The sequence below is a fragment of the Drosophila kikkawai genome, chromosome 3L (genome assembly GCF_030179895.1).
Source record: "Drosophila kikkawai strain 14028-0561.14 chromosome 3L, DkikHiC1v2, whole genome shotgun sequence".
Taxonomy (NCBI): Eukaryota; Metazoa; Arthropoda; class Insecta; order Diptera; family Drosophilidae; genus Drosophila; species Drosophila kikkawai.
This window is the reverse complement of record NC_091730.1, coordinates 1,121,690-1,149,038: the sequence shown is the minus strand read 5'-3', so window position 1 is coordinate 1,149,038 and position 27,349 is coordinate 1,121,690. Positions and strand designations below refer to the sequence as shown.

The 27,349-nt window shown below is 53.0% G+C and overlaps 7 protein-coding genes across 9 annotated transcripts; 5 read left to right on the top strand and 2 right to left on the bottom strand.

Moving 5' to 3' along the window:
- The first annotated feature begins 236 nt into the window (after positions 1-236).
- rno (PHD finger protein rhinoceros) lies at positions 237-12,945 on the top strand. 2 transcript variants are annotated; one of them, XM_017173219.3, is made up of 8 exons: positions 237-376; positions 998-1,373; positions 1,455-2,065; positions 2,130-2,324; positions 2,384-2,600; positions 2,661-2,850; positions 2,912-3,525; positions 3,599-12,945. In XM_017173219.3, exons 3-8 carry the CDS (start codon positions 1,557-1,559, stop codon positions 12,047-12,049), a joined length of 10,176 nt encoding a protein of 3,391 aa, XP_017028708.1. In that variant the 5' UTR covers positions 237-376; positions 998-1,373; positions 1,455-1,556; the 3' UTR covers positions 12,050-12,945. The 2 variants fall into 2 exon arrangements, with proteins under 2 accessions (XP_017028708.1, XP_017028709.1); XM_017173220.3 differs by lacking the exon at positions 237-376 and adding an exon at positions 407-526.
- Positions 12,946-14,672: 1,727 nt separating this feature from the next.
- Positions 14,673-16,395, bottom strand: Mtch (Mitochondrial carrier homolog 1). Its single transcript, XM_017173224.2, has 4 exons — positions 15,994-16,395; positions 15,760-15,928; positions 15,196-15,693; positions 14,673-15,131 (listed from the first exon to the last, which is right to left on the bottom strand). Exons 1-4 carry the CDS (start codon positions 16,205-16,207, stop codon positions 15,056-15,058), a joined length of 957 nt encoding a protein of 318 aa, XP_017028713.1. The 5' UTR covers positions 16,208-16,395; the 3' UTR covers positions 14,673-15,055.
- A 44-nt stretch (positions 16,396-16,439) lies between these two features.
- Positions 16,440-17,810, top strand: LOC108079042 (tRNA pseudouridine synthase-like 1). 2 transcript variants are annotated; one of them, XM_017173226.2, is made up of 4 exons: positions 16,440-16,742; positions 16,804-16,932; positions 16,994-17,316; positions 17,375-17,599. In XM_017173226.2, exons 1-4 carry the CDS (start codon positions 16,696-16,698, stop codon positions 17,452-17,454), a joined length of 579 nt encoding a protein of 192 aa, XP_017028715.1. In that variant the 5' UTR covers positions 16,440-16,695; the 3' UTR covers positions 17,455-17,599. The 2 variants fall into 2 exon arrangements, with proteins under 2 accessions (XP_017028715.1, XP_017028714.1); XM_017173225.3 differs by having other exon boundaries at positions 16,456-16,742; positions 16,994-17,320; positions 17,375-17,810.
- Positions 17,811-17,817: 7 nt separating this feature from the next.
- On the top strand, positions 17,818-23,905 carry Mkp (MAP kinase-specific phosphatase). Its single transcript, XM_017173228.3, has 2 exons — positions 17,818-18,467; positions 23,777-23,905. Exons 1-2 carry the CDS (start codon positions 17,818-17,820, stop codon positions 23,796-23,798), a joined length of 672 nt encoding a protein of 223 aa, XP_017028717.1. The 3' UTR covers positions 23,799-23,905.
- LOC138928300 (ras association domain-containing protein 10) lies at positions 18,585-20,814 on the bottom strand. The gene is made up of 4 exons (XM_070285027.1): positions 20,801-20,814; positions 19,843-20,251; positions 19,480-19,781; positions 18,585-19,423 (listed from the first exon to the last, which is right to left on the bottom strand). The coding sequence occupies exons 2-4, from the start codon at positions 20,248-20,250 to the stop codon at positions 18,649-18,651; spliced, it is 1,485 nt and encodes a 494-aa protein (XP_070141128.1). The 5' UTR covers position 20,251; positions 20,801-20,814; the 3' UTR covers positions 18,585-18,648.
- Positions 23,841-25,154, top strand: Vdup1 (arrestin family protein Vdup1). The gene is made up of 3 exons (XM_017173222.2): positions 23,841-24,296; positions 24,352-24,534; positions 24,594-25,154. Exons 1-3 carry the CDS (start codon positions 23,841-23,843, stop codon positions 24,981-24,983), a joined length of 1,029 nt encoding a protein of 342 aa, XP_017028711.1. The 3' UTR covers positions 24,984-25,154.
- A 349-nt stretch (positions 25,155-25,503) lies between these two features.
- Positions 25,504-26,672, top strand: LOC108079024 (formylglycine-generating enzyme). The gene has a single exon (XM_017173203.3). It carries the CDS (start codon positions 25,534-25,536, stop codon positions 26,593-26,595), a length of 1,062 nt encoding a protein of 353 aa, XP_017028692.1. The 5' UTR covers positions 25,504-25,533; the 3' UTR covers positions 26,596-26,672.
- The last annotated feature ends 677 nt before the right edge of the window (positions 26,673-27,349 follow it).

Genomic DNA, 27,349 nt, shown 5'->3' with positions numbered 1-27,349 from the left:
TGCGGATTTCCGCGACCACGGCAGCTGGTCACACATAAATCTGTATTTAAAAATAAACAAAATATGGATTTCGTATTTTAATGTTTCCATTATTTTGGCGTCGTTGCTTTATATTTTTAAATATATTTAAATATGTATTAAAAAAAAAAGAATTATTAATTAAAATTTGTATATCCTACCCCAGTCTGGCAACGCCAAAGGCTAAGGAGCTGTATGAAACTCATATGTATGAAACTCATATATTCAGCAAAAATTGCGGATTTCAGGCTGGTCACACTAAACCATCATGGCGATCTGAGAGAAAAATCTGTGGAAAATCTTGTAAATAATCATCAAAATTGTAATTCTTGCGAATGCAAATGCAATATCGCGAAACGTGAGTTTGAAACAAACGCTGCGCGAAATGCGAGGCGGCCGCTCCGCTCCTGCCCAGTAACAAGTACCTCGCGTGTGTGTCTGCGGCGGCAAAAAACCCAAATGTATAAAAATATATAACAAAATCCAACTCCCCCAAGACTGTGCAAAGGTAGCGACCCGTTGTGGGTGTTTTGGGGTGTGCCTGGAAGTGCTAGCAGGCGGAGTCGGATGCCGTGGCGGGCAGTTTGCAATAATAAATAAATTTCGTGCAATAAAAAGTGGAAAAAAGTGCAAAAAAAACTATGATTGCATGCGAGCAGTGGAGAAACAGAGGAGACGACGGCTGCCTGCCGAGTAGAAGCTGGCGAATGCAACACACGCGCCACCTGCATGCCTCCCGCTCGCACTTACGCTCCGAGTAAGCGCGCCCTTAACGAGCGTGCTGCGTGCGAGCGAGAGGACGGCAGTGCGTGTCGTAGCGACCAGCAACTGGCCGGCGGTCAGAGCGTTTTTCTATATTTTTTGTGTATTTTCGGTGTGTGTGAAAACACACGGGGAATGGACATAAAAATGTGGAAATTGAAACGCGCCCGCTAATCAGTGATTAATTTAATTCTTATGTCTAATTGCAAACAACCAGACACAGCAGCTCCAGCAGATGCTCGGCGATAAACTAAAATAGTGAAGCGCAAGCAAAAAAAACTGCGGCGGAAGAGCAGAAACGCGAAACGCACAAAGGTGTGTGTGTGTGTGTGCAAAAACAACGAACAACAATAACAAAAAGAAGGCGAGCGGAGAGGAGCGTGGGAGTGGATTAACTCGCCCGAGGAGCGTGCGGAGCACACAGGACTGCAAAGTGGCGTCGCTACTGGATATCAGGGCTGGGGCAGCAGCGGCGTCCATGTCCAAGGGGCACCCAGGGCGGCACACCAAGAAGCACAATCGCACCACAGCCACGAGAGCGCAGCAGCAGCAGCAGCCGGTGTGGTGTCGTCAACTGTGGCCTTAAGCATGTAGTGAGTACTGGGAGAATTGCCATCCCCATGATCCCTATACTCATCGCCAGGTGCACACCTTCTTCTACCATCCCCCACCAGGTCTTGCAGCACAGAACCCGTTCTCTAACAAGCACAAGACACAGGGACAAGGTACCACTCGAGGAATAAACTCACACAAAACCAACTCAACACCAATGAAAAATGTCACAAAGAGGTAAGCGTGGTAATCAGCATCACCACCAGTCGCACCATCCGCCGCCGCAGCAGCAGCAGCGTAAGGATGTTGAGCCCCAGCCGCCGCCCACCAAGCGGCGCAAAGGCAGGCCGCCCAATGGAGCAAACACGGCAGCAGTGGCTGCCGCTGCCGCCGCCGCTGCAGCAGCACCCTCCACAGCGTGTGAAACAACGGGCGCTGGCTTAGAGAGGGTTCTAGGTCTACCTCTGAGCAGTAACAGCAATAAGCATGGAGAGCAACAGGGGGAGCGGGACCGGGAGACGGGGCCCGAGATGGCCGGAGGAAGCGAGGGAGGAAGAGCCGTCGCCAGCAAATCCAAGTCAACGAAGCTGGCAAGCAAGTCGGCGAGCAAGTCGTGCAAGTCGCAGGGTGCGAGTACGAGCAGCTCGTCGTGGCAGGCGAGGTCTGTGGCGGACATCAAGATGTCGAGCATATACAATCGCAGCTCAACAGAAGCCCCAGCTGAACTCTATCGGTAAGGAATTAAAGCTCATCCTCTGAATTCATCCTCTGACTCTCCTCTTCATTTCGTTCTGCAGCAAGGATCTCATTAGCGCAATGAAATTGCCAGACTCTGAGCCGTTGGCCAACTACGAGTATTTAATAGTGACGGACCAGTGGAAGCAGGAGTGGGAGAAGGGCGTCCAGGTGCCCGTCAATCCCGACTCTCTCCCCGAGCCCTGCGTCTACGTTCTGTCCGAGCCTATTGTGTCGCCAGCACACGACTTTAAGCTGTAAGTTGAAACCTGCCCAGCCTCGGGTCAAATATAAATCCTAAACTCTTGCTTTGTAGTCCGAAGAATCGCTATCTGCGCATTACCAAAGACGAGCACTACACGCCGGAGCTGCACTACCTGACGAATGTCGTGGCCCTGGCGGAGAACACGTGTGCCTATGACATAGATCCCATTGACGAGGCCTGGCTGCGCCTCTACAACGGCGATCGTGCCCAATGCGGTGCTTTTCCCATTAACGAGACGCAGTTCGAGCGGGTCATCGAGGAGCTGGAGGTGAGTTGTCCTTGGATCTATCTAAAACATCTCCTGACGCTGACTCTTACTCCTCTCCAGGTTCGTTGCTGGGAACAGATACAAGTCATACTTAAGCAGGAGGAGGGCTTGGGCATTGAGTTTGATGAGAATGTCATCTGCGATGTCTGCCGCTCGCCCGACTCCGAGGAGGCCAACGAAATGGTATTCTGTGATAATTGCAATATCTGCGTGCACCAGGCCTGTTACGGCATAACGGCAATTCCATCAGGTAAGCCACGCCAGGTTGCGGAGGAAGCCCCTCAGACTCTTATTAGACCCTACTCTTCCAGGACAATGGCTATGTCGGACCTGTTCTATGGGCATCAAGCCGGACTGCGTGCTCTGTCCCAACAAGGGCGGCGCCATGAAGTCCAACAAGTCGGGCAAGCACTGGGCTCACGTCTCCTGCGCCCTCTGGATCCCCGAGGTTAGCATCGGGTGCGTGGATCGCATGGAGCCCATTACGAAAATCTCGAGCATTCCCCAATCGCGCTGGTCTCTTATCTGCGTTCTTTGCCGGAAGCGGGTGGGTAGCTGCATCCAGTGCTCGGTGAAGCCCTGCAAGACAGCCTACCACGTGACCTGTGCGTTCCAGCACGGCCTGGAGATGCGTGCCATCATCGAGGAGGGCAATGCCGAGGACGGGGTCAAGCTGCGCTCCTATTGCCAGAAGCACAGCATGAGCAAGGGCAAAAAGGAGAGTGCCGGCCATGGAGGCAGTGCCTCAGTGGCCAGTGCCATGCACAAGGCGAACAAATACGGCAGCGGCATGAGCAAAGCCGATGATGGTCATCATGCCTCGGGCTTAGCAGGCCTCGAGGATCCGCGCAGGCGGAAAAATCACCGCAAGAACGACAGCATGACCTCCGAGGAACGCAACCAGGCCAGGGCCCAGCGGCTGCAGGTTAGTTACCAAACTCGGGCAGCAGCATTTTGCGGGGCCAACTCATTCACTATGACTTTTCTTTTCCTTCCAGGAGGTGGAGGCCGAGTTCGATAAGCACGTGAACATCAACGACATCAGCTGCCACCTGTTCGATGTCGACGACGACGCCATTATTGCCATCTACAACTACTGGAAGCTCAAGCGCAAGTCGCGACACAACCGCGAGCTGATCCCGCCCAAGTCCGAGGACGTGGAGATGATTGCCCGCAAGCAGGAGCAGCAGGACCTGGAGAACCACAAGCTGGTGGTCCATCTGCGCCAGGACCTGGAGCGAGTGCGCAACCTCTGCTACATGGTCAGTCGCAGGGAGAAGCTGTCGCGCTCCCTGTTTAAACTGCGCGAGCAGGTCTTCTACAAGCAGCTGGGCGTGCTCGACGAGATGCGGCTGGAGAGGCAGCAGCAGCAACAGCTGCAGCCCAAGCCAGACGAGAGGCAGCGCCCCGCCATGGATCTGGAGGCCGTGATCTACGCGAACGATGGACCCACTTTGTACGATCGCTTCTACAGCTCGGCTGGAGGACAAACTGTGCCGGCGCAGTACAAGGACTTGAAGTACATCCTCGAGCAGCTGATGGGTAAGCTACAGGGTAACAAGCAGGCTCGTGGTCGAGCATCCCAGTCGCCCACCAAACGCAAGCAGCAGCAGCAGGTGGCCAAGGGGTCGCCCAGCAAGAAGCTCAACAATGGCGCCCTCAGCTCCTCGCGCACCTCCTCACCCGAGAAGCCAGCCACAACGACGGTAGCGGGGAGAGGCATCCCCTCTGCCGCTAAGGTGCGGGGCTCGCCGCCCGGGAAGCTGCCTTCGGGGAGGCGTGCCTCGAAGAGCGAGGCGGCGACGGCGACGTCGACCCAGAACAGAATCAATCAAGCGCTGGTCCGCCCCCGAAGCAGCGGAGCGTCCTCCCATTCGTCAAGCGGCAGTTCATCATCGGGTGATACCAGCTCGGCGAACGGCAGTAGCAGCTCCGACAGCTCCTCTGGCAGTGAGTCGGGAAGCGATAGCAGCTCCAGCGCTGCCTCCAGGCGCAAGTCCTCCGCGGGAGCAAGTCCCCTCAAGAAGCAGAGCTACGCCCGGTCCGTGGAGCAGCGGCAAAAGCAGCGACAGCGGCGTCAAACTGAAGCAGCTGCGGGTGCGTCTGCAGCGTCTCCGGATTCCAGGTCTGGCAGCAGCAGCTCCAGCGACGACGAAGACAACGACCGCCGGCGAAGACGGAATGAGCCAGTCAACAGCAAACCAGTACCTAGCAGCACCAGCAGCAAGACCCTTAACGCCTCCAGCCAGCCCACTAAGTCATCCAAGTCCAGTACCGAGGCAGCGGCGAGAAGGAAACTGTCCACAACAACAACAGCAGCAGCGGCCACACGGGGACTGGCCCAAATGGACAGGGATGCAGAGGAGAGCCTGTCGAGCGACGAAAGTGAAGAGCTGCTGCCTCTGAGGGGCACCGAGCGCCAGCCTGGCGGCCGGGCGTCCCTCACCAATCGCAAGATGGGTCAGCACATATACTCCGACTCGGAGAGCAGTTCCTCGGCCCAGGAAAAGGATCCCGATCGGGAGGAGCAGGCGGCGGTGGAGAGCAATGTGAGTGACTCGCAGAACCAGCAGACGATCAGGACTAAGGCGGCCATGAAGGAGTTTGTGCCGGGCACAGCGGTGGCAACGTCAACTCCTCGCGTGCCCCCAGCCAAGGCCAAGTCCTCCGCTCGGGAAGCAAAGGATGCCAAGGAAGTACCTCCTACCAGCGTAAAATCCAAGACAAACTCAAATGCCAAGCTGCCATATCCGGCAGACCTGCTGGTGGTGCCACAGCGGCAGGCGGCCAAGAAGGCCTCGGAGAACATGCGTTCCACGAATCTCGCCGCTGCACTCCTCCAGCCAGAGGTCAACGAGCGGGTGAGGGAGCCAGAAACGAACTCCACTGCAACCTCGGCCAGTGGCAAAAGCCAGAAGCCGAAGGAATCGGGCTCCTCCTCCGCGGACATTAAGACCAGTCTCGAAAAGGGTCGGCCCAAGGAGCAGCAGGTACAGAAGCAGGCGACCAAGGGAACGGACAGCGCGCCAGCAGAACGCGGCAAGCGGGGCAGACCACCCAAGGTGCCCAGAGAGGGGCCACCACAGCCTCCCAAAGAGAAGCCAACTCCCGCGCCCACCACTGAAGCAAAGCCTCCGGCCAGTCTGCCACCATCAGCCGCCAAGTCCAACTTTGCCGTGTCGCTGGTTCCCCAGCGCCAAGCGGCCAAGAAGGCGGCCGAGCAGCTGAAGAGCAGCAAGCCGGTGCAGGAGGCCTTCCCCCCGACCACGAATGATGTGGAGAAGGAGAAGGAGCCGGCGGCAACTGGTGCTCTACCAACCACACCAGTCAAGCCGACCAGGAGGACCTCCTTGAAGGAACCCGCTTCTACCACGCCAAAGGAAACCAGCTCAGGGAATAGAAGAAGGTCCAAGGAGGATGTGCTGGTGACGCCAGTTAAGGCTACGCCTGCAGCGGCCACGCAAGTCAAGCGTCGCGTGGCTGCTCCCAATCTCTCAAGCTCCAGTTCCGGCGACAGCGACAGTTCCAGTTCCTCCAGCAGCTCAGGCAGCAGTGGCTCCAGTGGCAGTGGCAGCGACTCCGATAGCGAATCCCAGGCCAGCGATGCTGAGAAGCCATCTCAGGCCACGTCTGTGCCGGTGCCAGTAGCTTTGCCCGTGTCTGTGCCTGATCCCTTCAATGTGCCAAAGCGTTCACCTCGCAAGTCTGTGGACAAACCTCCAGCTCCGCAACCGCCTCCACCCACGCTTCCAGCCCCTCGAACGCGTCAGAACTCCACCACGACGAAATCGCCAAAGAGAGCAACGCAGAAGCCAGCTTCCGAGGATGTATCCCCCACCAAGGTTCCACCGCAACTGCAGCGTCAAGGTCGCCCAGCTTCCTTGGATGAGAGCGCTGCCAAGCAGCAATCGGAACAGGCCACCAAGCGGGCAACGCGTGGCTCAAAATCTCGCCCGCCCTCGCCCACAGCCAAGTCTTCGCCGGAGAAGACACCTTCCTCCTCCTCGCGTCGCAAATCCCGAGCGGATGAATCGTCCTCGCCCAAGAAGCTACCGAACCTGGAGCACGAGATTAACCAAAGGAAGGCGGCCAGCGGCAAGGCGACCAGTGCACTGGACAAGCTTCTCAACAAGAAGCAGCAGCAGATGAACCATTCCGCGCCCCCCAAGTCTCCCACGCCGCCAAGACCAACCCAGAAGGGTCAAGAGCAGGAGCAGGAGCGGGAGCACGAGCCAGCCACCGCCAATCGCCTGCCTGACCTAGAATCAAAGGCGCCTCAGCCTGAACCTGACCCAGAGCCAGAGGTTGCTACTGAGGCTGGAGAACTGCCCATGGACATCGATGAGGAACTGACCATAGTGCCCACGCATACCCAACTCTCGGCCAGCGCCAGCAAGTTGGCCGACATCATCGATGACGAGCGTCCGCCAGCTGCTCCGCTGCCTGCCTCACCGACTCCCACGCCCACCTCGAATGACGACGAAATGTCCGATGCTGGTAGCGATCTCAGCGAGCGCCGGCGCATTCGCTGGCGCTCCAGGCGGCGGAGGAGGCGGCGTAGCAACGAGCTGGACGAGGAGCACACGCATCACACCCAGCACCTGCTCAACGAGATGGAAATGGCTCGCGAGCTGGAGGAGGAGCGCAAGAACGAGCTCCTGGCGAATGCCAGCAAGTATTCCGCGTCCACATCCTCGCCAGCAGTCACGGTTATTCCACCCGATCCGCCGGAGATCATAGAACTGGACTCGAACTCGGCCAACTCAGGCGGGGATCAGCAGCAGCAGCAGCAGCAGCAGCAGCAGGTGCAAGTGCAGCCGGTGCCAGTGCAGGATCAGTCCTTGCCTCCGCCTCTGCTTGTGCATTCCCCAGCAAACGAGGCAGCCACGGCATCCATCCAGCAGCAGCAGCAGTTGCTGCCGCCGCACCATGCCGCGCCCATAATCGATCACCTTGGTCCACCTGGCTCCGGCCGTTGCGTCCTGGAGCCCATTGTGGACACCATACTCGAGATGGAGGACAGCAAGTTCGCCAACAACTTCGCCTCGAGCCTGGCCAGCGTTCTGAATCCCCCCAATCCGGGTCACATGGGTCTCCTCGGTGCCGGCATGGACAGTGGCAGGGGTGGCAAGGATATCTGCGAGGAGGACAGCACGCAGGCAACACGAAACCTGTTGGAGAAACTGCGCAAGACAAAGCGCAAACAGCAGGATGACTGCTGTTCCAAGGAGGCTGTGGACCTGTTGCCCCCAACACCACAGATCCCCTCGGTGTTTCCCTTTCACAATGCTGCTGATCCGGAGGATATCATACACGCCCAGAAGGAGCAGCAGCAGCAGCAGCAGCAACTACAACAGCAGCAGCAGCAGTCGCAGGCTCAGGCTCAGGCCTGTCTTTATGGCAATTCATCTGGACCCAACTCGGTGGCCTCGCTGACCATCAAGGACTCGCCCATGACGGCCAACAGTGGCAGCTATGCCAACAGCTTGACCAACACACCCAATGCCACGCCCACCAACAATGCCAACAATCTGGGGGCAACAGGTGGCGGCAACTTCCAGGTGAACTTTGGCAATGCCCAGCAGGCGCCTTCGTTGAGCCTCTTCCTGGACAAGTCGCCCTTGCAGAAGGGAGCCTGTCCGCTGTCCAGCAATGGCGGTGGTGGTGCAGGTGCTGGACCACCTGGAGCCACGCCCGACTTTGTAGACCTTGCGGCGGCGGCGGCAGGAAAGAACACGCTGGGAAGTTACCGTGGAGCAGCGGCTGTGCCCACGCAATCAGGGCAATCGGGAACGGGTGGAGGCAGCGCTGGTGGTCAAAACAACAACAAGATGACCGACTACGATGAGAATACGCGCATGCAGTCGCCGTTTGGCAGGATTCCGTGGAACGAGAACGATCTGATTGCGGAGCGGAGAAGCAGCTCGCCGAGCTCAGTGTCCGAGTCGAATGATCCTCCTCCGCCGCCGGCGGCAGTTGCAGCTGCGGCGGCATCGGCGGCCCGCACCCTCGCCCAGCTGGAGACCTGCAAGAACTTCTTCAACAACTATCCCAGTGGCAATGGCGGACCGCCAGCCAATGCACCGAACGCGGGGCCGCCCTTCAACCATGCGCCGCTGGTGAATGGTATCGATGCCATGCCCATGTTCAATCCAACGCCTACCCAGCAACAGCAGACGACGCCAACGCACCAGCAGCAGCAGAGAACGCCCAATAGCCAGTACAACGGTGGCATCTATCCCCAGCTGGCGGCCATGATGCATCCGCATCCGCAGTCAACGCCAACGGAGTCGTCGCCCAGCCTGTATGGCAATGGTAATGTTGGAGGAGTCGTCGGAGTAGGTCCTTCGCCTCAGGCCGCCACTCAGTACTCGGGCACGCCCTACTCCACGCCCAGTCTGGGCATGCTGCCCGTGCCACAGACTGCATTGCCACCCGTGCCCGTACCCGTTCCCGTTCAGACAACGCCAAATCATCATCAGCAGCAGCAGCAGCTCGCCATGACTTCGTCCCCGGTGGATGTGGCCGGCAAAATGCCTTCGTATCCTGGCCAGCTACTAAGCAGCTGTGCTGAGGCAGCCGCCTCGATGATGCCACCAACCCCGCCAGTCCAAGTGCCTGTGCCAGTCGCTGCTCCAAAAGATTCGCCCAGCAAGAGGAGCTGCAGCATCAGTGGAGGCTCAGCCAAGAAACAGTCGCACAAGTCCCCACAATTGCCGCAGGGAAAATCACCAGGAAAGTCGCCCAGGCAGCCTCTGCAACCACCCACACCGCCAGCACCGCCTCCGGTGGTGACCTTACCACCAACCAAGTACGACCCGCAGACACACACGCTGCAGGGGAAGCCCAGGCAGCGGGCCCCGCGAGGAAGCGGTGGTGCAGGTGGCCAGGGAAGAGGTAGAGGCAGGGGACGAGGACGTGGTCGAGGAGCTAGTACGGGAGGCAGTGGCATGGCCATGTCCCTGCAGCAGCAGCAGATGGCAGACTACGGCAGCAACACCCACATTGTCAACAATCTGGTGGGAACGCCCTTTGAGTTCAACAACTATGACGACGACATGGCCGGCCCGGTGGTTGAGAATCTGCAGTCTCTGCGGGACCGACGCAGGAGCTTCGAGCTGCGCACGGCACGGGGACAGGCCAAGCAGCAGGTGCCGCCGCCTCCTCCAGCAACGACAACGCCAAATGCCGCGGCCAGCGCTGCCACAAATCCGCTGCTTCATCCCGTACTCCCGGGACCAGTGGACATGAGGACCTACAATCTCGGCTTCGAGGCGCCGCACAGCACGGCCTCCCAGGAGGCCTATCAAAACAACCTGTTGGGCGCCTTCGACTCTGGCACCGCCGATCAGATGCTCAGCGAGTTCGACGAGGACGACGAGCGCCAGTTTCAGTCCGCACTGCGGGCCACCGGCACTGGCACCTCGCCCAGCAAGCAGCCACCTTCGGCGGCGACTACAACGCCAGTGGGGCCGCCCTCAGCTCCACCACCCAACCCACCAGCCACGGCAGCCAACCTGCTGCTGCACTCCACGGAGGCCAATCAAATGGCTCCCAGTGTCATTGGATCCGGCGTGGCCACGCACCTGGTGGAGGGCTCCCTTGTGGAGGCCTCTCTGGAGGCCACCTCGGAGGAGGTCTCCATCGACTCGGACACCACGCTCACGCTGAACACCAAGCACGCGGCCAGCAGCCAGCTGAAGTTAAAGATCAAGAGTCCGCTGGCCTACCCCGAGCACTACACGGCGGCGATGGCGAACAGTAGCAGTCTGACGCTGTCCAGCACCCTGGTGCAGTCCTCCAATGCCGTGCAGACAACGGTGTCCACCTCCACGGTGGTGAATGCCTCGTCCGCGGTCAGCGGCAACTCGCGACGCATGCGCAAGAAGGAGCTGCTGAGCCTGTACGTGGTCCAGAAGGACAACCTGAACGACGACAGCTCGTGCGGTTTGCCAGCCACCTCGGACAGCCTGCCGCTGGATAATCTGCTGCGCAAGTCCGAGGAGGAGGAGGAGCTCTCCTCCTCCGGCTCCAAGAGGTTCAAAAAGAACTCGAGCAACCGCGAGCTACGGGCTCTGGATGCCAACTCCGTGCTAGGAGAGGAGCAGTTGCTTGGCGGAGCCACGGCGATGGCGGGAGCAGGTGCAGGAGCCTCCGCCGGCGACGGCAGGAGGCGCAGCGCCTGCAGTTCGGGCAGCAACAATAACGACAACAACGGCAAGACGGGAGCGGCTAGCAGTGCAGGTAAGCGACGCGGGCGAAGCAAGACACTGGAGAGCAGCGAGGATGACCACCAGGCGCCCAAGCTCAAGATCAAGATCCGGGGGCTCACGGGAACGAACGACTCGCCCTCGGGGCTGCTGAGTAACGCGAGTCACGAGGGCCAGAGCTACAGCTACGAGATGACGCGACGCGCCTGTCCGCCCAAGAAGCGGCTGACCAGCAACTACAGCACGCCCACGCTGGAGGAGATCAAGCGGGACTCGATGAACTACCGCAAGAAGGTGATGCAGGACTTTGACAAGGGCGAGGACAACCACAAGCGCGAGAGCCTCGTCCGAGAGGAGGAGGAGGAGGAGTCCATGATAATGCCCCCCATGCCGCCGAGCAAGCGGCCCAAGTCTTCCAAGCCCAAGAAGGACAAAAAGGAGAAGAAGAAGCGTCAGAAGCAGCAGCTGATCCTGGCCAACAGCAGCTCCACGACAACCACCATGACCACCACGTTGATTGAGAACACGGCCAGCGCCAGCGCCTCGCCGGGTGACAAGCCCAAGCTGATCCTGCGATTTGGCAAGCGAAAAACGGAGACCATAGCAGCATGTGTGGAGCAGCAGCCAGTGGTGGAGGCGACGGCCGCAGCGCCCCTGCGCCTCAAGATAGCCAGAAACTTGACGGGCGGCGGCTACATTATCGGGACAAAGAAGGACGAGCCTCTGGCGGAGACCGCTTCCCCGGTAACAGACCACCTGCCCCTGATGACGACGCCCTTGGGCGAGACCTCGCCGCAGGGCAGCCTGCTGCTCAACAGCTTTACGCCGCATTCCCAGAACGCGAATGCCTCCCCTGCGCTGCTGGGCAAGGACACGGGCACACCGTCGCCGCCCTGCCTGGTAATTGACTCCAGCAAGAGTGCCGATGTCCACGATTCGACCTCTCTGCCCGAGGGCGGCGGCCACGGTGTGCCTGTGTCGTCCCTTGTGGGCGCCACAACGCCGCTGTGCGTCAACGTGGGCAACTACGAGAATAGCAACAACTCACTGCCCTCGGCCAGTGGCACCGGATCCGCGTCCAGCAACTCCTGCAACAGCAACTCGAACAACAACAATAACAACAATAATAGCAGCAACAACAATAGCAGTGGCAGCGGAAGCGGAGGAGGCCCTGGAGCCGCCGGTGGCGGCGGAGGAGGCGGTTTACTTCCATTGAAAAAAGACTGTGAGGTTAGATGATAATCATAGTAAGCGAGTTGGCGCGTTTCCTTCCCATCCCTATCCTTTAGATATCCTGGCTCCTTGATAGAACAAAGATCAGTCCGAATTGAGGTTTAATTTGTACAGTTAGCTCGTAAGGTCCTCTCCCGCCCCTGCTCCTCGCACTTGTCTCTTTTATCTGTCCGTCACTGGTTTGTTATGAAGATTGCTGCATCGGCGTAAACGCAAGATATTACCCATATATACCCTTAAAATATATATTTATATATATATATTTGATTAATTAACTCCAAAAACAAAGTAAAGTAAAGCTAAATTGTAAATTTTTAGTGGAAGCATCCTCCGTACGTTTAAGGTCTTTGTAAATTACTGTATTAAAGAACAGCAGGAAAAGTCGAACCTAACGATCCAAAAATGCTCTTGGTTTAGGTCGCCCATAAGTCCTTCCACGCCCCCCCTCCTCCACTCACTAAGGGATGATCGATGAAAGCCAGCATATAGAAATGTACTATTTATTAATAATTATTTAATAATGCGTAAAGTAATCGCTATATCTACGTATATATATATATATAGATATATATATTAGCAAAAACTGTTAAATGCGTGCAAAAGAGTAACGACAATTTCAACAATTGTAGCGATAGTCATTAATTGTAGTTCTTAGCGAAAATCAAAGTCGGTAGTGGCCGCAATCTAAGTGCATATAAAGCTCCCCCCGTTCCCCCCTACCTATAGAGAGATGAACAAGAAATTAAAAGAAATATTTGTATTTTAGATGTAAGCGTAACAGCAGCGTATCGAAAAGCTCCATAAAATGAATGAAGTTTCAATTCTCTTTGTTCTTTTTCGTTTATGTATTTATTTTTTGTTTTTTTCGAAGGTGTTGAAGCAATAGTAAAGTAGGCAAACAACGTACACTGGTTTTCTATAAGCAAAGGTGCCTCTGCCAAGTCACAAACACAAAAGAAAGAAAAAAAAAAATAAAAATCTAAGCCCCAGAAGACACTATAGGCAGCTATAGTGTCCTTGGACCGACCATGTGGAAGCAGCTCGGTGTGATTGCATTCCAGATTCCAGATAGATACACACATGGGTCCAGCAGACAGTAGCGCGAGTCCGCTTAGATCTCCGAATCAACAACTAAAATGCTCCTTTGTCGCCAATAGTTTTATTAATTATCAAAAATATGTGTACTTTCTCATTGACTCTGCTGGGGCGGGCGGTATCTTCACTCAAAGGGGAGAACAACAAGTTTTCGAAAATACATTTAAAGGAACACACACACACACACATGCAACAAATATTTATTCCAAAATATTAAGTGAAACAAAACAAAAATAAAAGGCAAAAAACATAGAGGATAATTATGATAAATATGTAAAGAAGAACGACAACAGTTAAAACGACGATATTTGTGTAATTGTAAATAATTGTGTGCGCGACAAAATGTTTTTAATTAATACCATTACGTTAACTTTAATTATTAATTAATGATTATTAATTTTAATTCTAGTTTTTAGCAAAAATTTAATAAAAGCAAAAAGCCTTATTTAAAAACAAAACATCCCACAGCAGCACAATATTTTATTTCATATTTTAGATCTATAACACAAGCGGTCAATTAAGGCGAAAGCTAGGAAGCCTGGAAGAGTCCTTCTTTTCCGCTGGTTAGGTCAAGTCCTGACCCAAAACAAAAGCAATAAGCCAGCTCCAACTTGGAATTGGGCAAGGGCAATATATGAATAAGTAGGATGAGCTACGCATCTTATGCTTTCTATATTGCCTTGAAATGGGGGGTGTGCAGAGAAGAAAGGTCATATCAGACCATCGCCTCTTCATACCTCACAGCGCGCAGACCAACTTAGACGTAGATCTTAACTTGGCCATTGGAGGGGGAATGTAATCTATGTACGTATGTAGTTAAAGGTGTAAATAGCTAGAAGTTCGCCAAGTTGGAGCGCCAATAGTTACATATATGAGGGAACTCTCCCCAAGATTATCGACAAGAAACCTCTAACGAATATGCCTATGACATTGCAATTAAAACTTTAAACACACAGCAAATACCTAGATGTTTAAGCAGAGGAAGCTCCTAGTTAAGAACACGCATAGAAGTATTACTAATGAAATTATTACAATTGCTAATTGGATAAGTGTTGGCAGCTGAAATAGGGCGAACATATGCATATATTCTTTTGACCAGGAAGCACTATATGCACTAGCCGAGTAAGAAACAATCTTAGCAAATGTAAACCATGTGTAAAATATTTTAAGTACGATTTTTCGGTATTTCTAAGAGCATTCTATTACATTATAGTGTGTTAAATTTATTTATTGGATCCGCAAAGTAAGCACTGTATAAAGAAACTCGTGTAAAAACCAATCAACCAAGCAGCTAAGTACAGCTAAGTTGTATTATAAATACGGAAAATATAGCAGAAATTATACATATAAATTAAAATGATACATAAAGTCGATTTACTTTATTGATTAGGTGAGTTGAATTTCTCTTATTGCCTGATAAAAGTTGAACAGAAATGACATTTCTCTCTCGTTTGCATTGCAGTAAGGGAATCCCTACCATAATTAGCAGCTCAATCTGTTCTTATATCCCTAAAGTTTCAACAAAAACAACATCTGCCGAGGGTTCAAAATTTATTTGTTCTTGCAGGAATAAAACAGTAACAGGATCTTGTCGCAAACTATACACAATCTGGACAAGCTAGCCTTCTACATATGGCTTAGCAAAGGATCCAGTGCCAAGGAAACGCGGAAGCTACGAAGGAACTGCGCCAAGGATATGGGTTAAGAGACTAAGCGACCACGAGGCAAATGCAGATAATTCTTCAAGTCATGTTAGGTATACTTGTAATATCATCAAGGGACATGGAACAAATGCAGTTGTCTTGGGGGCAGGATCAGGGATCCATCGAAATGCTGGGTAAACGCAAGTTGAAGTTGTGACGGGCTGTCCGGGTAGGTCCCTTCGTGGTCGTCTCTTGGCATTATATCTGCTGGTATCTACTGGTAGCGTGCCAGCTTGGGCAGAGGCGCAAAGGAGGAAGTGGTAATAACTGGCGATCTAATGGATTGCGTCCTAAATACAAAAATGGAAAGAAAATTCATAAAAATTGAATACGCGAAACCAGCATCACACTCACCGGAAGAAGAGAGAGCTTCCGCGCTTTAGATCCCCACGGGCTTGCAGATCGTTCCAACAGTCCACCCAATTCTTATAGGCTGGCATAATGGGCGGCTGGCCGGCCATCAAACGCGAGCCGCTCACCGCCGAGCATGTGGACACCACCTGCAAGGGGTACAGCATGGTGGACACAAAGAACTGGGTGAAGCCCGCATTGTACTGTCTGCCCAGCGCATCCTTGATGATATATTTATTAAGCATGTAGACGGTGGAGCTGGTGAGCACCAGGCAGGCCACATCGCACAAGAGCTTTGGCACCAAGCCAGAAAAGAAGCCCGCAATGCCTTCAGTCTTCCAGATTTCGCCCACGGATCCCAGAATGGATGTGTACAGGGATTCGCGTCCCACGAACTGCGCCATCATGCGCAGCGAGATCACATGGAAGGGATGCGAGGCCACAATTCCGGTCACCGTCACCACAATGTCGCGCTTCAGCGTCGACTTGAACTGAATGTACCTGCGGGAGAGGCAGAAAGGAGTTCGCTAGGGAATTGGAGGATACGAAAAGCATATAGAAACTTGCATTTCCTCATCGGTCTGGTTTATATCGTCTTTGATCTCCTCGGGCGGCGCCAGACCCAGCTTGTCGGCCACCCGGTCGCTCACCACCAGGGCCACAATGGACCCAACCAGTTTGGGTGCCAGTCCGCGGTAGCAGCCATAGAAGCCGTCAATACGCCGTATGTGCCCAGCTGCAAGAGACCAAGAGACCATATATTCAATCCGCTGGCTTTGGCCACAAGAACTTTGCACCCACCGTACTGGAAGATGTTCGGCAGCTCCATCACCGGCTTGCCCAGGAACGACTTGCCGGGGCGCGCAGCGATCGGCTCGTAGCCCAGCTGCATCAGCGTCTTCGAGTACTCCAAGGGGTGCAGGGCAGCGCTGACGCCTAGTCGGAGGCCGAAACGGATCCAGGCATTGACCTCCGTATCCTCCGTGGCGCGGGCGTTGTCGATATGGCCGGCCATTCTTGATCTGTGTGATGTCGGGGCTGCTGCTGGGGAACTCTGCTCTTCGAAATTTGGATAGCCGGCTGGGCGAGAGCCTGGAGAAGTATTTACCGGTGGGTGGTGGACGACAGGCGACAGGCAGTCTTAATTTTTGTCTGATTACAAAACTTTTTGTCTGTCAGCCAGTGTTACCAGACGCCGTGTGGAATAGTCGAAAGATACGAAAGCAGTGTTGGGAAGCGTAGTCAGTTAATCAGCTGTTATCTTGGAGTGGCGTGTGACCAATAATTCTTAAAGAAAAACCAATTTCTTTTTAAAAAGAGTGTTAAGAAAGTAGAGCTCTTAGATAACCGCCAAATTATTCACCATAAGCCAAGCTAACTAACTTAAAATTGCCAAGTTCCAGAAAACAAAAAGACTAGTTAGTCAATTGCCTGAAACGCTCGCTGCAGTGTGGCCAGCTGTTTTTATTGAGTTTACCCGGCGTGTGGGCGGTGCTGCATAACATGCACAGGTACTTGCTGAATATTTCCTACATTGGAACGACTTTTCGGTGAGTTTTTAAGGATTCCCTGAATGCCAGGCTCCCTAATAACTCCCCAACTCCCCACCAGTGGCATTCAAAAGACCATAAACAAGTCTGAGCCGGCGCGGCTGGACACCAACACCATTCAGGGCTGCTTGGAGCTGGCCCTGCGAGTCTTCCGTCCCGCAAACGAGATACAGACGGTGCTCTCCAGTCGGTAAGTGTGACAAGGGAACCCAGAGAAGCTGCTAAAGCTACAGAAACGCACTCCATTTCAGCACAGACGCGGGTGTCCATGCCCTGCACTCAACGGTGCACGTTGACCTTGAGCGGCGTGATGGCCAGCCATACGACACCAGTGCACTGACCGGTGTGCTCAACCGGACGCTCGACAAGCAGCGCCTTCCAATCCGCGTGCTCAGCAGCCGGTTGGTGGACGACTCCTTCCACTGTCGGTATCACGCCACCGGACGCACATACCTGTACCGCATTGCCGTGGCCAAGGCTCCGCCCGCGGCGGATGACAGTGGCAAGCTGCGAAACCGGGGATACGAGGCCTATATACCTGTGGAGGAGATCGATCGCTGTTACTTCCTGCAGAGCCAGTAAGTCACACTACTGCGGCTATGCACAAGTTACCATTGTCTTCTCTTCCACAGAAACCCGAGCTTCGATATTGAACGAGTCCGGTCGGGGGCTCGGATGTTCATCGGTGTCCATGACTTTCGCACCTTTATGAGCGTCAGCCGCCAGAAGGGCCCCACCCGCGACCATCCCATGTTCACCCTGCGCAAAATCGACGAGATCAATATACTTGCCGGCCGATCTCTGGCCCTCGCTTCGAACGCCACGCTGGCCACCGAAACCTACGACTACTGGGACATCGAGATCAAGGCCAAGTCCTTCCTGTACAAGCAAGTGCGTCGCATCGTGGGCACTCTGATAGCCCTGGGCAGCGGGCGAATCAACGAGAAGGACATCTACCAGATGCTGACCATTCCCTCGAAGAACTCGTGGGACCATCGCATACACCTGGCGCCGGCCTGCGGGCTCTACCTGTGCAGAGTCCACTATCGCGAGGAAGCCAACAACTAGAGCCATCATGATACTGCTGTATGAGCTGCAGAAGCGGCTGGCCAACTTGAGGCCAACCACCACCGTCGTAACGACTCCCACCGGGGCCCGCTACATTGAACCGCGGCGAAGATCTTCCGGCAGCGAGGAGGGAACAGGAACAGCTGCATCCGGAAGTCCGCAACAGCAGCACCTAGAGTCACGTCCCTATGGCTTCGTTGTGGACACCAAGCCCGATACAATGCCCGCTTGCATCCTAAGCGAGTTTCTCTACCTGGGCTCCCAGGATGCTGTGACCGCGGAGAACGTGCTGAGGTACAAGTGGACGCACATACTCAGCGTGGGCATTCCGACGCCCAGCCTCGGAGAGCTGCAGCTGCCAACGCCGGTCAAGTGCAAATATCTCCCCTGCCTGGATCTGCCCGATGCCGACTTGTTGCACTATGTCCTGCCGGTGTCCATTGAGTTCATCGAGGAGGCTCGTCGCCAAACGCCGCAGGGCTGCGTGCTGGTTCATTGCAACGCGGGCGTCTCGCGCTCCGCCTCCGTGGTCATCGGCTATCTGATGCAGCGGCGCGATATGAGCGCCGAGGATGCCTACAATCTGGTCAAGTCCTGGCGGCCCTGCATCCAGCCAAATGCAGGCTTCATGCGGCAGTTGAAGAATAGCAGTAAGAAGTAAGTAGAATCAGCATTTTTGGTGTCCACCTAGCTTTTTTGTGACCCGTTTAGGGCGTGTTTGTTGTACAACAAAAAGAAAATCTTTTAACATAAACAAAGAATGAAATCTCTATTTGGTTAGTTGACAACAATTTGGTTCCGACGCTCGAGATTCTTAAAGGATCCTACTCCTTCCAGGCTATACCAGGGTGCCCAGGTGTTCCACGGGGACAAGCGGGTAGGAGGTAGAGGGATTCGGTGAGCTACTGCCTCCCTTGAGCAGAAGCTTCGACAAGCCCTTGTCATTTGGCCTTTGGTGACCATTCAGGTTCCTCTGCGTGAGCTCCTGCTGGGTCAGGCGGTAGCGGCGCTCGCCTGGCTGGAACTCATCGGCCGTAGACGAAGCTGTCTGCATTAATCTGGTAAGTTTTACAGCCTCTTGGGGCTCCTCTGGAACGAACCGTTCCTCGGTTACCGTTGTCTCGAATTCGCGACCCAAAGACTCGAGCACGCCGAGCTTGGCTTTAAGCTGCTCATTGGCCGTGAACAGTTTCCGTTCCACTCTATGGATATCTTCCACCTGAGCGGCCAGCTGCGTGTCCAGCTTATCGATCTGGACCAGTACCTCGCTCTTCGTCTCGTACACCCGCTTAACCTGGTGCCTACGCACCTTGGCATGCAGGCTAAGGAGCAGCTCCTCCTCCCGCTGCAGGTCTTTGTTCAGGGCATGGATCTTCTCCAGCCAGTACAAGCGGATCTCGTCCTTGACGGCCTCACCATTATCTGAAGAGGCTGCCGCCTCCTCAAGCCTATTTGGTGGCCCCTCCTCGGAGCTTTGTCGTGCGGGGTGGCCATTCTCCTGCGTCTCTTCCAGGTCCCTTAGGTACGTCTCTAGCAGGTAGTTCTTCCCCAGCTCGCGTTCCCGTGTGCGGTGCTTCTCCTCCTCGATTTTCAGGATCTGACGGTCCTTGTCGCTAGCGGAGAATCGGCATAATCAGGATTAATGTGCGGGGATAATTGCATAACTTACTGCAGCATGGACATCTGCTGGAGGATGGTCTCGTCCTGCGCCAGGATAATATTCAACAGGCTCTCATCGGGCGATATGTGAGAGTTCTTCTTACGGCTTCTCTTTGGCTGCTTGGGGTTGGCCCTCGTCATGCCCAACTGCTCCGGCTCCATGGTCGCCGGCAGTACCTTGCTCTTGCCCCTGCGCCGAAAGCGCATGCTACGCGAACTATCCACTGGACTGCCCATGCCACTGTCCTTGTCCGTCGTCGGGGTGTGTTTGCGGGACGTGGCGGTGGCCAAATGGCGTAGCTGTAGCTGGCACTGGAAGAGGGTGAAAAACGTTTAGCTCGGGGCCTTCGATCGTTCGATCGCGATCGCTTACCTCCTCCTCCTTCGGCAAAGCGTGACGGCTGGCGATGATATCGCAGAGCTTGGCACTTCCGTCCAGGTACTCCTCGTAGTGCCGTTGCTTCTGCACAATCGCGTACTCTTGGGGGCCATGGAGGGCAGGCGCGGGACAATGGCTGCTCAAACCTTCCTGGCGATACATCTGCTGCTGCTGGAGACTCCGGTAGCTGAGAAGCGCACAGATCAAGTCCGAGCAGGTGGTGCTGGCGTCCACGCCGGTTATCCAGTGCTCCTCTCCATCGATCCAGATCGGCAGGTTGTCGCCATCCTCCTCGTCCTCCTGCGAGGGAATCGAATCCAAGTCATCGGCCACTGGCAATCTTTGTTCCAGCGCGGCAATCGTGGGCTCAGTGGTCAGGGTGGTCATGTCTGCTGCTGGCATTCTGTGGAAACACCGCACAGAGACTAAAGATTAGCTAACAGTTCACTCCACTCCGAACGAGGCTCCGCCAGGGCTATGCAAATTCGGGTATTGTATAAGACGCGGCGAGCATTTAACGGTTTTGGCACTGGGCAAACGAAAGAAAGCATTTTGGTGTAATTTATGCGGTCTCTGTGGCGTTCCCAGTAAACCCCCAGCTAACCCCAATCCCGCAGACAATTGGCTAACAGTTCTTATTCCACTTGGTAAGAATCTGGTTAACAACGTGTCAAGAGATCGGTTAATTAGCCAATTATGTAAATAAGCTGACGTATTTACGTCCACTCATAACACATGTTCGCGGCCTCCAGATAGGATCTCGGGCAAACTGGAGCAGAGACCCATTCACGCTCTGGCGGGGATGTAAACACCGCGTATGACTCATGGCGAGGTGCAGTGCGAGCGCGATTGCGATCGCCTGGGCCTGTTACAGATTCAACTTTCTCGCGCGCCGCTACACCTGTCCATCGGGGGAGTGCAGCCCAGGCTAACAACGCAGACCGTGTCTTACCAGCGCTCTCGGCGTCATCGCAAAAACTGAGGCACAGCGCGGCCAGGTCCGACTTAAGACCAACTCCATTTAGGCAAGAGAGTGAGAGAGCGAGCGACCTGGCCGGGAGAAGAGCACGAAGACAGTGGCCAAAGCTTGACGCAGAGCTTGTGTGAGGTAAGAAACTAACTCAGCTTGGGGCAGCACTTTTTGCTTTTCTCTTCGAATTTTACGGTATCGTGGGTAATCGGTCGGGCCACTCCCCTCCACAACTGATGCTACGTTAAGATATTCTTGGCTGGCTTTCGCCACTATTATGAAAGACCGACTAAAGCTACATACTGTGGTCCACTGTAATTACTCTCGGAACAAAGAGCTAAACGGAGCAGAGACTGGGCCGTACGGATACTGCTGATGGTGCACCACGGAGCAGCTGCGAAACCACACTGACTGTAACACTCCAGCTTCTGCTGGACTTAATTGCCGACTGACTGACTGACTGCTACCCAAAAACTCCGAGGCCCAACTATGCTCGATTATCATTTCAGACAACAAACAAACAAGTCCGAAGTCGAAGTCGAAGTAAACTAATTTTCAGACCGCAAACGGGAAATCTTTCCAGCTCGTTGCCTTCATCCATCTTTCGCGGCTTCTTGGGGTCATTAAAAGTCAACAATTCTCAGCAATTAAGCGAGAAAACATTGAAATGGAAAACGCCAGCCACTCCACTCCACTCCACTCCACTCTACTCTCTATTACTGCTAAGTGTCACTAATGCAAGCAGCTTGGAGAAATCGAAAAAGAAAACTGGGCAAATCTGACATCTACAATGTAAGAGTCTAATCAGCAGGGTCTTTAGTAAGAGTGATTAGTGCCGAGGCAGCTATAGATCTGTTAATTGTGAGACTTTCTTTTAAAGTCTACTTAAAGTCAATATATGCTATAAGTACTGTACTGCAGTATTAGTACGATATTTAAGCCCAGTCATTTCTAATTATCACCTACATATCTGCAGGTTAAGTTAAGTCCTAAATCAGATCAGAACTGATGAATATCTTCAACCAGATTCATTCACCTGATTCATGATTCAAGATTATCCTCCTAATTCAAGAAGACTTAATAAATTTTAATACATTTTTAAACTAGGAATTACTAAGTAAATAAGTAATATTATGTTTTGAAGCAGAGGCTCAATATGTTAAGCTTTCCTTAAGCCCACTCACACCAAAGTATCAATTATCTGCAGTTTAAATAGGTCTCTTCAACCAGAGATTCATTCTGATCCTGATTCATATGCTAAAATGATCCCCCTAATGCAGGAAGCTTTAAAACCAACTACTAAACGAGCAAGTGCCAGTAAAAAGTCCAGTGTACACATAAAAGCACTGGTTTTTTTGGAGCCAGTGCGGTTTGGTTTCTTTTTGTTTACTTGATAGCTCCGCTTGGCTTTTGGCCTTTCATTTTCATGAGTTACAGTTGAGGTTCTTCGATTGGGTGCCTAAAGACAACACTAAACCGGTATGAATTGCATGCATAATGCATAAATGTGTGCCACTTAATGCATTTATGTGCCTGGGCCTGTGGACCTGCCTGCGCGCCTGTACAGGCTGCCGGAGAATGGCGACGGAGCTATGTATAAATCAAGCATTTTGTAGGTGCGACCGAATACGAATACGAATCTGAATCTGAATCTGTATTCGAATCCCAAACCCATTTGGCCACAAATAGTCTGCGTACTTGTCAGGCCAACGCTCTGCTCCACCTGCCCGACGACGGCTGCTTGGCTCTTGGAGTGGTCGGCGAGCATTACCAAATTTGATTAGCGACTGCTCTTGTAATCGAGCGGATCGCTCACCCAATTTGGCCAGCGAGGCTCGCCGATATGATGGGGTGTGAGGTGTTGAGACACACACATTCCAGGCGTGTGTAGAAAAAACCACCAAGAATGAATGTTCTAAGGGTTCCCCCAGATATCGGGTTGCCTTCGGCCCTCTTCCATTGTCTCCTGTATCTTTTGTTGTGGGTCAGGCAGGCGCTCGAATCCGGTTGAGTCACCTGCATTAAGTGCATCCTGCGAGACTCCAGTCCATGCAGAAACTGGTGTATTGTGTACAAACAATAATAATAAAAACAAAAGCGCGCTCGCCAGGCATATTACGACATCATCTAGGCCGCGGCTCTGGCTCCAGCTGAAGCTCTCTCCTCTCCAGCGGTCTGATCGCGAAAAGTGCTCTCAAAACAAGTTGTTCCGAGATGCCTGATGCATGACGATGACGACGACCAGTTGCCAAACGGGCGTCAGCGAGCGCGGTTGAGATCGAGCCAAGTAACGCTCCGTGCCAGTGTCCCAGCGGATCGGTTTGGACTGGATTGCTTTGTGTTTGCGTACGTACAGTGTATTTGGGGAAACAATCGGGCTTTTGGCTGTCAAGTGCGCCCACAATGGGTGCTCTCCAGCGGAAACGAACTCTATGATCTGTGTGTCTGTGGTTGAATGGCCCAAAAAGTGATGGCTTTGAACTGTCGGGAATCCACTTTCCTTCCTCTAAAGTGTTACGTCAGTTTCCCCCTTGCAAACATTGTCAACCAATGCAGTAACCGGAGTGGCCTGCTCCCCGATTATGGCTGTGGCTGCAGCCTACGGTTTCGGCCAAGATACATACCCGACTCTGGCCCAAGAGCTGGGGGCGTGACACGAGATGATCGGTGTGCTGACCTTGCTGCGCATGTTTCGGGGCTATCGTGCTGCATGGCCCGTCGTGCACGCAGCCATCTCTGGGGGCCACACCAAACTGGTTTTGCTTCCTTTGCCCGCCTAGGCGCTGCTGCCCACATAAATACCAGTGTGTGCGAGTGGCGTTCAATACTCTGCGGCGGCGGAGACGTAGCCAAGTATGACGGACAAGTTGTCATTAAACCGAAAACGCTGCCAAAATAATTGCAAACTTACAAATGTACCCACAAAGCTAACCAATTTCGTTTACCAATTTTCCCCAGGCATCGACAGCAGAGCCCATGAAAGCAGGTCCACTCACAGGAACAGTCTCACGCCGCCGCCAAGATGCCGCGCAAGCTACTTAAATTCCTGATCATTTTCGACAACACGTCGCTGCTGTACTTCCCCGGCCAGTTCCTGTCCGGCCGAGTCCTCATTGAGCTGCAGGACGAGACGCCGGCCCTGGGCCTGCACTTCCATGTCGTGGGCGAGGGCGTCGTCCGCAATGGTCGAAGGCAGGAGCGTACCTACGACAAGGAGAACTACATCGATTTCCGGATGCGTCTGCTCGGCGATGTGGACCAGGGCGGTCCGGCCATTCTCTCGCCAGGAATACACAGCTTTCCCTTCAAGCTCGGTCTGCCACTGGGTCTGCCCTCGACCTTCCTGGGCCGCTACGGCTGGATCCAGTTCTACTGCAAGGCGGCGCTGCGCGAAAACAACGGCATCATCCACAAGAATCATCAGGTTTTCATCGTGATGAACCCCATCGACCTGAACTTGGAGAAGCCCATACTAGCGGTGGGTAAATGTTTGTGAAAATTATCCAGGACTAAGCTTTTCCTTTTGTTCACAGCAACCTTTCACCTGCGAAGTTGAGCACAAGCTGGGCGTCGTGTGCGTGGGTGGCGGCCAGATCAAATGCCGGGTGTCGTTGGACCGCGGCGGCTATGTGCCCGGTGAGAATATTCTGGTCACGGCTTTCATATCCAACTACAGCAACGTATCCATCAAGCGGACCAAGGCGTCGTTAACAGAGGTGCGTCCGTGATCCTTACTCTCTGAATCCCTGACTGAATCTCAATCCAACATTCACAGACCATCGAGTATTTGGCGCGCGGCAAGGTGGTGCAGACAGAGAAGCGCGAGCTGGCGGTCCTGGTGCGTGGCAAGATCCGACCGGGCGGGAAGGACGAGTGGCACAACGAGCTGTACGTGCCGCCCTTGCCGCCCACCAACCTGCATGGCTGTCATTTGATCAAGATATCCTACGACGTCTTCTTCGTCATCGAGCCAAAGTCAATGGAGAAGGAGATCAAGCTGCAGCTGCCGATCGTTCTGGCCACGTATCCTTTCCGGAACGCCAGCGATGCCGCCAACGCGAACACCTGGCCGGACTCGGTGCTAAAGCCGGACACACACACGCACTATCCATCGACGCTGCCCATATTCCGGCCCTGGCTGCACGAGAAGCCGAGTGAATCTTAGCCAAGCCGGATCGGTAGCCATAGCCGCCAAATGTTAACCACGATTTGCGCCATAATCTAATTTTAACTTATTTAACTCGTACGTATCGTTTCTAATGTGTTTTACCCACTGTGCAACTGTGACTTACTCGTTCTTTTTAATTGCATAATGAATAAAAGTAAACTATAACTATTTTCATAGTTTTTTTAAACTCTATTTGAAAGCTTTCCGCCATATTTTCAAATTTCTAGGGATGGCGGCATTATGCGAAACTGTTATACAACTTCCGGTTTATGACTTTGCTTACAACAAAAACTGTTATAATTTTAACAAAACCAAAATTTTAATTAGAAAGATGGTGGTTGTTGTTGTAGGTACAAACCAGGCCTTCAATATTTTAAATATATTTTATTTTATTTTAATTTTCCCAAATAAAAACAATTTAATTAATTTTGGTTGGAGAGTTTTAAGCCTATCAGTGTGCCCAGCTGCAGTGTAAGCAAAAATACGTCGTTTTAATTAATAATTTGCATTATTTTGAACGAAAAACAGTTCAAATACAACAATAATAATGAAAATAAACAAAGAAATTACATTCCACAGCGTTTTGTGGCTAATCCTGAGCCAGTGTCCACTCGCCTGGAGCGATTGCGGCTGTCAGACTCCTGACCGTGAAGCCATCGCCGACAAGGAGCCGGCGACAGTGCCGGAGCAGGTTTGCCAGAAGGCTCGCGGCGCCAACAGCCACTACAGAGATTACTATGGTGAGCTGGAGAACTCTGCAAGCAAGGAGGATGTCGAAGAGGAGGAGTTCCCAGGCATGTCCATCATTCCCGGTGGCACCGTGAAGGTGGGCACGGACAAGCCGCACTTTGGACAGGACCGGGAAGCGCCCGAACGAAAGGTGAAGGTTGCGGACTTCTACATGGACAAGTACGAGGTGTCGAATGACGCCTTTGAGCAGTTCGTGCTGGCCACCAACTACACCACGGAGGCAGAGCGCTTCGGCGACAGTTTCCTCTTCAAGACCCTACTAGATGCCGCAGAACAGAAGCAACTGGAGGACTTTCGCGTGGCCAGCGCCCCGTGGTGGTACAAAGTCAAAGGCGTGAGCTGGCGACATCCGTATGGCCCGGCCAGCAGCCTAGACGGGCTCGGGCAGCACCCGGTGGTGCACGTATCCTGGCGCGACGCCAGGAAATACTGCCAATGGGCAGGAAAGCGGCTTCCCACCGAAACGGAGTGGGAGACAGCATGTCGCGGCGGCAAGGAGGGTAAACTCTATCCCTGGGGCAACAAGCTGATGCCCCGTGACCAGCACTGGCTAAACATCTGGCAGGGTGAGTTTCCCGATGGCAACCTGGCCGACGACGGTTTCGAGTTCACCTGCCCGGTGGATGCGTTCCGGCAGAACGTCTATGATCTGCACAACATGGTGGGCAATGTGTGGGAGTGGACAGCGGATCTGTGGGACGCCACCGATGTCAGTTTGAACCCCAACCGGGTGAAGAAGGGCGGCTCCTATCTGTGCCACAAGTCCTACTGCTACCGCTACAGATGTGCCGCTCGCTCCCAGAACACGGAGGACAGCTCGGCGGGCAACCTGGGTTTCAGGTGCGCCAAGGATGCGTGATATGGGATTGTGGATTCTGGTAATTGTGCAAATTAGTTAAGCAATTTGCTGAAATATATAAAAAATAAGAATTAAAAGGAGCAGGGTATTATAATTTCAGTCAGAAGTTTGCAACGCAGTAAAGGAGACGTTTCCGACCCTGTAAATCATATATATTCTTGATCAGCATCAACAGGGAAATCGTTCTAGATATGTCAGGAAGAAGTATGCAGATTTATTAACTGTAGAAAATCTTGCACAGAACAGTTTTCCGATTTAAAATGAATGCTCTTTTGGCCGAGTTATGATAATTTTAAATTTAAAAATGTATAAAAAAAATCACGAAGTTTTTTAATATAAAAAATCAGATTTTATAATACAAAATAATATTTTTCTAAGTCAAGGAATCATTTCCGACCCCATAAACCATATATATTCTTGATCAGCATTAACAGGCGAATCTTTCTAGACATGTCCGGAAGAAATCGATTTTTTGGCCATTTTTGCGAAATTTGATAAGGGGTTACATCATTGAAATGAGCAAAAATGGCCAAAAATTTTGATTTCTAAAAATTTTAAATTTGGTATGCAGTTTTTTTAAATTAATAAAAACTAACACAAAACTGCTTTCCGAATCGAAATTAATGCATTTTTGGCTTAGTTATGATATATTTTAATTGTTACCTGCAAGGGCCAAAGTTAGCTTTCTTTCTTGTTATTCATGAACTCGTTTCTATGAGATCCTGCCTGCTTTAACTCCTGGTCTTAACTTAGA

What these genes read in the sequence shown, in the direction of transcription:
- rno (XM_017173219.3), top strand. Translation starts at nt 1,557, where the DNA reads ATGTCACAAAGAGGTAAGCGTGGTAATCAGCATCACCACCAGTCGCAC. An exon ending in GGGTCATCGAGGAGCTGGAG is followed by an intron (nt 2,601 to 2,660) that starts GTGAGTTGTCCT and finishes ACTCCTCTCCAG; the next exon opens with GTTCGTTGCTGGGAACAGAT. An exon ending in CATAACGGCAATTCCATCAG is followed by an intron (nt 2,851 to 2,911) that starts GTAAGCCACGCC and finishes CTACTCTTCCAG; the next exon opens with GACAATGGCTATGTCGGACC.
- Mtch (XM_017173224.2), bottom strand. Translation starts at nt 16,207, where the DNA reads ATGGCCGGCCATATCGACAACGCCCGCGCCACGGAGGATACGGAGGTC. An exon ending in GCCGAACATCTTCCAGTACG is followed by an intron (nt 15,929 to 15,993) that starts GTGGGTGCAAAG and finishes GGTCTCTTGCAG; the next exon opens with CTGGGCACATACGGCGTATT. An exon ending in GGAAGCTCTCTCTTCTTCCG is followed by an intron (nt 15,132 to 15,195) that starts GTGAGTGTGATG and finishes TTTTGTATTTAG; the next exon opens with GACGCAATCCATTAGATCGC.
- LOC108079042 (XM_017173225.3), top strand. Translation starts at nt 16,696, where the DNA reads ATGCACAGGTACTTGCTGAATATTTCCTACATTGGAACGACTTTTCG. An exon ending in CAGACGGTGCTCTCCAGTCG is followed by an intron (nt 16,933 to 16,993) that starts GTAAGTGTGACA and finishes ACTCCATTTCAG; the next exon opens with CACAGACGCGGGTGTCCATG. An exon ending in TGTTACTTCCTGCAGAGCCA is followed by an intron (nt 17,321 to 17,374) that starts GTAAGTCACACT and finishes TCTCTTCCACAG; the next exon opens with AAACCCGAGCTTCGATATTG.
- Mkp (XM_017173228.3), top strand. Translation starts at nt 17,818, where the DNA reads ATGATACTGCTGTATGAGCTGCAGAAGCGGCTGGCCAACTTGAGGCCA. An exon ending in TTGAAGAATAGCAGTAAGAA is followed by an intron (nt 18,468 to 23,776) that starts GTAAGTAGAATC and finishes AATTTTCCCCAG; the next exon opens with GCATCGACAGCAGAGCCCAT.
- LOC138928300 (XM_070285027.1), bottom strand. Translation starts at nt 20,250, where the DNA reads ATGCCAGCAGCAGACATGACCACCCTGACCACTGAGCCCACGATTGCC. An exon ending in CTTTGCCGAAGGAGGAGGAG is followed by an intron (nt 19,782 to 19,842) that starts GTAAGCGATCGC and finishes ACCCTCTTCCAG; the next exon opens with TGCCAGCTACAGCTACGCCA. An exon ending in CAGCAGATGTCCATGCTGCA is followed by an intron (nt 19,424 to 19,479) that starts GTAAGTTATGCA and finishes ATTCTCCGCTAG; the next exon opens with CGACAAGGACCGTCAGATCC.
- Vdup1 (XM_017173222.2), top strand. Translation starts at nt 23,841, where the DNA reads ATGCCGCGCAAGCTACTTAAATTCCTGATCATTTTCGACAACACGTCG. An exon ending in TGGAGAAGCCCATACTAGCG is followed by an intron (nt 24,297 to 24,351) that starts GTGGGTAAATGT and finishes TTTTGTTCACAG; the next exon opens with CAACCTTTCACCTGCGAAGT. An exon ending in CCAAGGCGTCGTTAACAGAG is followed by an intron (nt 24,535 to 24,593) that starts GTGCGTCCGTGA and finishes CAACATTCACAG; the next exon opens with ACCATCGAGTATTTGGCGCG.
- LOC108079024 (XM_017173203.3), top strand. Translation starts at nt 25,534, where the DNA reads ATGAAAATAAACAAAGAAATTACATTCCACAGCGTTTTGTGGCTAATC.